Here is a 9,846-nt window from a genome sequence, read left to right on the forward strand (position 1 = left end):
CCACATGATGGAAGATCGGATTTCGAGACCAGACATCAGTGTGGCATTTGGAATCTGCAATTTTCTAGGAAAGTCTGAGAAAGGGTACCTTTCCATTCCTCCTGGTAAATCCAGGCCACCTGCCATGAGGGATGTAAGGTGCACTGGATCAAAGAGAAGGTGAGGAAAGGGCAGTCAATCTCAAACTCATTTCATAGCCCTGCTTGGTGAGTCTGCAGAAAGATACTTCTGCTGCTTTCTCATGACACCCCAAGAAAATGGCATTTCACATCCATCATGCCTCTTCCATCCACAACCCTTTTTACTGGGCATCTCCAGGTGCCCTGCTCTTTTCCAGGGTTTTCTCTCCTTATGCAGATACATTAAGGCATGTAGGCACTCCATTTTAGGAGTAAGAAATGTAATGATCTATTCGTCTAACAGCGTGAGCATAACACAACAACGTTAGATATGCTAGGCCTACCTACCCCAATATTGTGGCTATAACCTAGGCCAAGAGCAGTTGTCCAGGGAGAAGTTTAAATACAGAGCAGGCACACAGCAAATTTTCCTTAGTGGATTACCCCATTTTCCACTCATTTGTGGTGGGGTCTCTGTCCTGGAAGATGAGATGTTTTGCTCATCTTGAAGGTAAGAAACATGCACATGCTGACTGCGGTTTGTCATGTGCAGTGAGTCTCACGGAGCAAGAAGCCTCAGAACAAAAACACAGCCAGGACCTGATATAGCACCTAGTAATAGTTGGTGAGCTCTAGCAGAACAGGATAGATCACAGAAAGGTGAGAACTGCTACTTTGGACAGGCTTTGCTCAACTGAAAGCTACAGGGCAGCTAAGAAACCTAATGCATTGAAACTGCTTGTCTCACAAATGTGTTCTTGGATATGGCTCATCTTTGGCATCACAGCGATGTTTGACCCTTTACAAATGCTTGAAAATTGCTGGATGTGATAAATCTCTTAAGTTCTGCTGTTCCAACCAATGTTGCAATCACTAAAATCGCTCATTGCAAATATTAGCAGAAAATGAACCCTGAAATTGTGTATGTTTTTTTTCAGTTGTTATTATTTTTTATTTGAATGAATATCTGAGATGCAGGTTAGCCTGCTCCAGTCCTGCACCAGTGTGGGACAACAACAAAGTGCTCACAGGTAGCCAGCTGCCTCTTTAGATAAAGCAGTAGAGTAATGAATGACATATTCGAGAGGTTTGGGGTACGTCCATCACAGCCCAGCCACCACAGAAGACAGAAGTGGGAATCTTCTGGGCTGAGCCAAGTATCAAAACAGCAGACTCTAAAGGCCTGAGAAGAAGATTAAAATGTGCATTCAATTGCAGAGAGGCAATGTCAGAGGGAGAAATTTCATAAATTGTCCGCTGAGTGCTGCTTTCTGATCCTCAGTTTGAGGAGGGAACCCCTCTGCAGGCCTGGGGAGCTGAGCAGAGACAAGGGGAGCTCAGAACTGGGGCTGGATGCAGCGGCCAGGGCCAGAAGACTCTTCCCTGGTCGGGGCAAAGAATCAGGAGAAGGCGAGGGAGGGGAGCAAATGGATGCCCTCCTCTCCTCCTTCCTGATATGGGGCTGGGACATAGATCACTACTGCTGGGAAAGATCCAGGCTCCTGAGCTGAGAGGCCAGGCCTTCAGGAGAGGCGTTCAGCACACGGTTTTTCTCTACAAGTGTAAATTCACGCCTATGGCTGCACTTTGTCAGCTGAGGCTTTGTGCTTGGCAGCTGACAGTCATTTAAGGGTGAAGGTCTCTTCAGCTCAGCCTCAGCCCAGCGGCTTAGGCCATATGCCAAAAGCCAAGGGAAAAAAGCATCCTCCACGCAGGCAACTTAAAAAGTCACAGCCACCTCCTTCCTGAGGCTCACTCACGGGTGCTAAGCACGGGAAGGAGATTTGGAGCGGAGCAGGAAGGGAGGAGGCGAAGGGAAGGAGGCAAAAGAAAGAAACATCGGGAACCATGTGTCTACAGAATAACTCTTCTACCACTTCCTTCCTGCCCTGCACCATCGCCGGCTGCTCGCTGGTGGGACAGGTACCCCCAGGGGAAGCATGCCTTCGCACAACCAGCGGCGAACAGCCCGCCTAGGCAGTGCAGAAAGGAGAATATTCAGACGAACGCAGGGTCAAAAGAAGTACGCAAAGCCCAGGGGGAGGGGAGGAGACCGCACCTTCAACCACTCTTGGTTTTGTTTTTTGTTGTTAAGTCGCGGGGGGTAGACAATGACTAACGGAGACGGTGTGCAACCGTGCCGCATCCTGGCTGTCGCCATCTGCCTCACGTAGGCGTTGTGTTCACCTGCTGTGCTTCACCTTGGAAGGGGAGGTCCCCAGGACCGCTCTGTGGTGTGCAGGTGTACAGCAGCTCTCACATCGCTCAGATGCACCTGAGTCGAGGACAAGCTCTCGTATGCTGCGTCCCAGGTGAGACCCGGGCAGAGAACCGCTGCTGACCCTGAATCGAGCACCCTTTTTATCCCCTCTACACAGCGGTTTGGCAGGTGGCCCAGAGAAGACCCCACCTCATCCACCAAGGGTGGCAGATGCCCAGAGGCAGCAAAACCTCAAGTCACCACCAGCCATTATCACAGCTGTCGTTTTTTCTAGGTTAACACCAGCTACCAGTACACTTTCACTGCTAGGAAAGAAGGGAAGTAACTTTACACCCTCTCCTGCAGAAACCTTGCGGCAGCCCCGCTGAGTACCGTGCAGTCTTCCCTACACAGCAGTGAGGATCCTCTTCTCCAGTCATTCTTAAGATGGGACATTGGAAACTAAAGGAAACTTCAGATCCCCCTTGAGAGGGCTTCAACATACCCGTCGGACTCCAGTCTGATTCTCAGATGTGGAGGGATGTGACCCTTTGGTGAGACACTTTGGCCCAGCTAGCGCAGCAGCCACTGCCTGCTAACCCTCATCAACGTCAGCACGCCAGCAGAGCACGGTTTGCCGCAGGGGGAAGTGGAAGGTAGTCGCACCCTCCGCTGTATTTCTTACACAGACACAGCACTTTCTCAGTTCCTCTGTCTGTGGAGGCCCCTTCCAAATGTTCTCACCCCAGGGAACAGCTGCTGGTGCCGGGGACGGCAGGTACCACTTGCCTCTGCCCCGTCCGCTCACTTGACAGGACATCTTCACTCAGAAGCTGCTGTCATTGAGTGGGGTCTGGCTGCATTGGGGTACTTGACGGAAGCAAACGCCTCTGAACACGGGCCAGGAGATCCTCTCTGGGTGTTTATGGCTGTGGCTGGCACCGCACTGCTGCCTAGGGCAGCCTAGGGCAACCTGTGTACATTTTCTCATACCGTTCTCATCATCTGGTAACTAAACTAAGTCAGGAGACCTGACTGCCCTTCAAGCTCTAGGGATCTTGCACAGCAGGTACTCTGTTAGGCGTTCAGGGTGGAGTTGCTTGTGCCACCGCAGAGACTGCTCTTGCCCATGTGGAGGGGAAGGAACAGCCCCACCAGGTTGTCCACCCTCCCAGAGATGAAGGAGACAATCCCACTGCACTGGGAGCAGACTGCTTCCCCTCGGTCTTCTTGAGATGGGCCCAAACAAACAACAAATAAATGTTCAGAGGCTGCTAAAAGCTACCTTCTCCCCTGCATGAACTCAGGGTTAAAGAAATTGCTCATGCACAGTGTAAACCAGGAGAGCTCATGCCCCTCCTCTGTCTGAAGGGACTCGGTCTCTTGTCAACACATCTCTTTCTTGTGGAATTAGCTGGCTGTTCCCTGGAGCAGATGTCCACCCCATAAGAGAATGACCAAAAGATTAGGCCAGACAAGATCTCTTTTTATCAAGGATGTTATACAATGGGCACCTACAACTCATAAATACAGCAAAGTACAATTTTCAAGGGCACACAACAGCATTACTGCACGCCCAGCTCCATATTCCTCTGTTCACTTGGGGAAGGCTTCTGCATGGAAATCATCAACGTGACTTTGCAAGAAATGCTTCTCCTAGCACTACTTAACACTAACCAAACACCAGGTCTGCTTTTGTGTTTGGTCGTCTTGGAAAAGTGGAGGTTTTTGTAACCGCTTCTGTTCAAAGAGCATTAAACTTCTTTGCCTCCATTTCTCAAAGATGTGTATGTTCTTCTCTTTGGTCTGTTTACTTCCTCTAGCTGCCCTTATTTCCTGTTGTTTCCCAGAGGCATCAGACTGATGTGGTAGGCAGTTTCACTGGCTTACTATGGTAGTGTTGTGGTTTAACCCCAGCCAGCAGCTAAGCATCACGCAGCCTCTTGCTCACTCCCCCAGCTCCGCAGTGGGATAGGGGAGAGAATGAGGCGGGGGCAGGGGGCGGAATTCATGGGTTGAGATAAAGACAGTTTAATAGGATAGAAAAGAAAGGGAAAATAATAATAATAATAATAATAATAATAATGGAATATATGAAACAAGTGAGGTACAATACAATTGCTTACCACCCACTGACCAATGCCCAGCTAATCCCCAAGCCGTGGTGCCCCCTGGCCAACTTCCCCCAGTTTATGTACTGGCCATGATGTAATATGGTATGGAATACCCCTTCGGCTCGTTTGGGTCAGCTGTCGTGGCTGCATTCCCTCCAACTTCTCGTGCACTCCCAGCCTCTGCTGGCAGGGCAGTATGAGAAGCTGGAAAGTCCTTGACATAGTATAAACACGGCTTAGCAACAATTAAAACCTCACTGTGTTACCAACATTACTCTCATCCTACATCCAAAACACAGCACTATACCAGCTGCTAGGAAGACAATTGACTTTATTCCAGCTGAAACGAGGACAGGTGGGTGTTAAATCGCACTACAAGTTTATGTTCTTCAGCTGCAGTTATTCATTAAGAGGAGGGAGAAGAGAGGTATGAATTAGCTAGATCTGAACCACTGTGTTGTAATATCTTGTGGAGGTACATGTCAGTGACCGGATTCTCTTTCCTATATGCTGGGTAGTCTCTGACACAAAACTACCACCACCCACTTCAGACGGTTCCCCCAGCTGACTGACCATAAATGATAGCTTCTTTTGGAAGTCTGCTTCTGAAATCTCTGTGGTTTGCAATTTTTGTTACTCAGTTTGAAAAAAAAAAAAAAAAGATTAATGCCCTCAGTTTCCTCTGGGAAGTGACTTTAGTAATTGATCAGCAGCTCAGTCTTATTTATGAGGCAGCCTGATTTAGGGACAGTCCCCAGTACCCTGTTCTGGTGAATAGGCATGCTGTAGTCAAGAAATTCCTTGTGAAGAAAGGCACTTTTTCCTGGAAATAAATCAGACCTGACTCCCTGGGGACACTGCAGTAGACCAGCAGGTCTTGGAAAACTTGCCTATTTTAGATGCTTCCCCAAGACAAGCATCCCACTTGTTCCCCTGACATGTCCTGCTGGCACCTATGGGACCATAACCTTTACTGACACTTTTTTTAAGTGATGCAAGTGCTAACTTTCCACCTTGTCTTCTGATTCTCAGGAAACACCAGCTGGAAAAAGAATAATGGAAAATTGTACAGACACAAATAATAGCTCCACTTGCACAGGAATTCCCTACAAAGACAGCAAGACACTTCTGGTTGCAGTTTACAGCATCGTTTTTGCCATAGGCCTTCCAGCAAATTGCTTAACTTCCCTGCTTACATTTCTACAAATACAAAGGAATAAAGTAATCGCCATCTACATTTTCAGTTTATCATTGTGTGAGCTGATGTATTTAAGTACCTTGCCTCTCTGGATTATCTACGTGCAAAATGAGCACCGATGGAATATGGGTATACAGGCTTGCAGAATAACAGGATTCATCTTTTTCTGCAACATATACATCAGTATTCTGCTTTTGTGCTGCATTTCTTTGGATCGTTACGTGGCACTGGTGTATGCTCTGGAATCAAGGGGGAGAAGAGGACAGAAAAAGGCAATCATAATAGTGTGTTTTCTCTTTGCTGTGGTTGCAATAATCCACACTCCAGTATTTTACATGGAAGATAATCCAGAACGTATGAATAGGAAGACCTGCTTTGAAACTTTGCCCCTTGACATAAAATTGGCTTCTTTCAGCTTTGCTAGATTCCTATTTGGATTTGTCATACCTTTCACAATCCTCATTTTCACAAACTACAAAATCTTCCAAAGTACAAAAACAAGCAGCAGCTTGACTTGTCGCCAAAAAGCCAAAGTGAAGTATCTGGCTGTCGCCATTATTGTCATTTTCCTGATCTGCTTTGCTCCCTACCATGTGGTACTCATAATAAGATCCATATACTTTATGCTTCATCAAAATTGCTCATGTCCATTTGAAAAAAATATCTATTCAATTTTTACAGCGTTTCTGTGTTTAGCCACTGCAAACAGTGTTGCAGATCCAATCATCTACGTGCTGGTTAGTGAAAACGTCAGAAAAGATTTTTATAGGACTCTGAGAAGATGGAGATTGAACTCAGCCAGGCTGAATTCATCCATTAATCACAAGACTGACAGCCTAAAACTGAAAATGTCAAAAGAATCACAGGAAGGAGGGCTAAAAGAAGAAAACGAAGAAATACCAGATTCATCTGACATTCAAAAGACCTGTAACAGTGGCAAAGACCAAGAAGGTGGCAGCTAGCAGTTAGCTGCTGACACAAATAAGAAGTTCCCACCACTAGCTGTGGGCTGCAGACTGCAGCACACAAGTATTTACATTCTGATGTCTGTAGGAAGTTTCGTCATTGTGTGTGAGCCAGCAACTCCTTGAAGACGCTACAGGAGTGATACTTCTTATTTCTGTTTGTCTCCTACAATAAAGTTCATCCACCAGTATGACTGGTGAAAATATTTCTTACTAAGGACACGTGGAATAAACTAAGTAATTTACTTTGACTCAAATTGAAATCTTAAAAGCTTATTTTTGGGGCTGCCTTTTTCTTCATATGAATTCAGAACCAGTTTTATCTTCTGAGATGGACAAAAAAATCCCTGCTGAGGAGAACAACATAGGACCCATTCCTAAGGTTGAAATTTTTAGTTCTTGAGGACGTACATGTTCAGATTCTCATACACAAACTCTGTTGTTACCGTTTGTGGTTAACCAGTGGAAAATATTAAAAATGAGGAAGTCTTTCAACGAGAGCCTTAAAAAATGTTCCTAATACTTCAGTATGCAGCTTTATTTACCTTGCACATTCTGGGGAGAATCAAAGGGCAAAACAGTGGCCCGATAACACAGAACAACAGTACTTCTACTGTATTAGTCAAGATCCTGCACTGTCCTGAAATTCTTAAAATGTACAATTCTAATGCTTGATATTTTACAATTAGTAGATTTTACTCATTTTGCAGTTAAATCTGGAATGCACTGTAGTATACAGAAAATTTATACATTTCCAACTGGTGTCATGGATTGTTTGTACGCCATCCCTGAACGTTTGTTGAACTTGTGTTTCATTTCTGACTAAGCTAAAACTTCCCTTCTGGTACTGATCCAACTTTCACTGTGTAGGAGTTTGTACAAGAGTTAAGTGCCTTACTGACAAGGAGGGGCTGGCAGCAGGGAGAACACAGTCCCTTCTCCCCATAGATGGGAACTCCCTCGGACATGCTGGTGGTCCATACATGAGACTATACCAGGGCAGATTTAATTGTTGCTGCTGCCACTTTCACTATGAATAAATTATTGATGGTAGTTTCCTGTGCCTTCAAACCAGAAATTCGAAAATAAGAATGATACAAATCTGGCAAGATTTATCTAAACAGCTTCCTCATATTTTTATGCAATCAAAGTAAAGCAGACAAAGATCATTAATCAGTTGGATGTTTATTTGAGTACGAGTTTGTAAAAGTGTTTCACAGTGTCATTCTGCTTCGTCTGTAATGTTGTATTTCTGTAATATTTTCAAATTGTCATTAATGTTGACATTTCTGAATTGAACTAACATTAGCCAATGTTCAAGTAAATACAATACTTGTTAATGTTTTAAAATTGTCATAGGTATTTCTGTATATTATGCTTTATTCTTATATACTTTTGCAAAGAAGCATTGTGCCACAATGGCATTTCCTCAAGTTATTGTATTTATGACATATTTAATTTTTTTATTATTTAATGATTCCTCTGGCATCTACCTATGAAAGGCTTGTGTCCTCAAAAGTAGTTCACATAATATTTAATTGAATAGGAGATTGTTTCTTGGAAAAATGTGAAATTCTGTTGTGATGCTAATTAACAAACTGTGGTTTTGTATTTGCATAGGCATGCCAGAGATCAAAGTCTCTAAGGTATCAGGGAGAGATCTGCAAAGTGCTGAACATCTGTAACTTTGCTGAAAATCAAACTTTCCATTACTAAAAAAATCAGCGGCAGGCGTTGCTTGTAACAGCCCAGTCAGCCAGAGCACTGGTGATTAATCTCTGAAGACACATATGCAAACTGCCCCAACCTCAGGATTTTCATAGTCTAAATGTAAAACTCTGATGAATAATAGCAGTGAACTTAGAAGAAACTAAAGATACAAGCTTCTGAACTGATTGAAATGGATGCAAATTAGATATTCATTTCAATGAAGTCTGAAATCTCTCTGATGTTTTTCCTCTGATAAAACGTGAGTATCTTTAGAGCAACCAGTATCGGAGCCCAGTGCCATAGGTGCGGGGGACAGGGATTAGCAGGGTCTGATGCAACATCTGCAATTCTTTTGCATTGCCTAATTTACATGCTGTTCTAAATTACTATATCATTATGCATCTTCTTGTAATAAAAATCCTTGGAGCTTTTTTGTTCAGATGCACTCTGAAATAAAAGCCCTAGGGGTGCCAAGGCCCTGTACATCCTGATCCAATTTTGAAGATGACCTCGATGATCTCCAGAGGTGCTTTCCAAACTAAAATATTCCATGACAGGGATTAGGGGCCAGGTACCAAGCAATGTATCCACATGGGAAAATCGCAAATCGTGACTTCTTTGGATAAATGGAAAAGCAGCTTTACGTCTCAGTGAGTACATCAAGAAATGCTATTTCCATGTTGTTAAACTATCCCATCAGAGAAGCCGACTGTTTCTCATGTGACAAATTGAAGCATGAGATCTGTTTTGTCACACGGTATCTGACTGTGCCATACAGGCAAAGGAAGGGTCTCAGCACTGGGACACTTGCTGGAGACACAGCAAAGGACACTACTCAGGTCTGAGGAGATCTGAAGGATGGCTTGATTGTGTGAGTCCCTCCATCCTTTCCTCCTGCAGGGACATTTCCAGTGAGCCTGCAGGGACTGCTTCGTGCTCTGAAGGGTCACCTACTACATCAGATCTGCAGTTCTCAGCCCAGTTATTTGGATCTGTCCCCCGACTTCCTCAACTCAGCTTAAGCTATAAAATGACTTGGAGAAAGTACAAAACTTAGGCCGTGCTTCCAAATTTGATCTTTAGATGGCCAGGTCTCCACACATATGGGTCAGAGTGGGTAAGTAGGTCACCAGTGTAACAGGACAAGAGTCAAAAATTCCGCTCTCTTTTGTATTCAGCATTTACTCAGGTATAACTTCCATAATTTGATTTAAAGAAGAGTGGGCTACTCAATAAATAAAACTTGATTTTATTTTAACAGGTGTCTCAGACATTCATAACATACCTGGGAAATAAGTGGATGGCTGATTGTTTTAAGTATGACTGTGAAGCATGAAGTGAATAATTTCTGGCTATGAACTAGAGCTGGCCAAACTAGTTTTTCCAGACAATATATCTGATTTGTTTGTTTATTCATCAATTTTAAGTTATTTCTAGAGACTGCATTTTTTAAGTAATTGTTTGGGGTAACTCACTTCTTATAAAACTCTATTCCTGTCTAAGAAATGCTTTCATGTTCAGTACTAAATTTTGCTTCAAG

At 44.1% G+C, this 9,846-nt stretch overlaps 1 protein-coding gene across 1 annotated transcript in view; it reads left to right on the forward strand.

Annotated features, from left to right (window-relative positions):
* GPR132 (G protein-coupled receptor 132) overlaps nucleotides 1-9,525 on the forward strand; it is an 87,237-nt gene extending 77,712 nt beyond the window's left edge. Inside the window, exon 2 of the mRNA XM_075029681.1 lies at nucleotides 5,466-9,525. Within this exon, the coding sequence (XP_074885782.1) occupies nucleotides 5,490-6,593 (1,104 nt within the window). The 5' untranslated portion in view covers nucleotides 5,466-5,489 and the 3' untranslated portion in view covers nucleotides 6,594-9,525. The remainder of the gene's footprint in view (nucleotides 1-5,465) is intronic.
* The last annotated feature ends 321 nt before the right edge of the window (nucleotides 9,526-9,846 follow it).

This window comes from Buteo buteo, chromosome 6, assembly GCF_964188355.1.
Source record: "Buteo buteo chromosome 6, bButBut1.hap1.1, whole genome shotgun sequence".
NCBI lineage: Eukaryota > Metazoa > Chordata > Aves > Accipitriformes > Accipitridae > Buteo > Buteo buteo.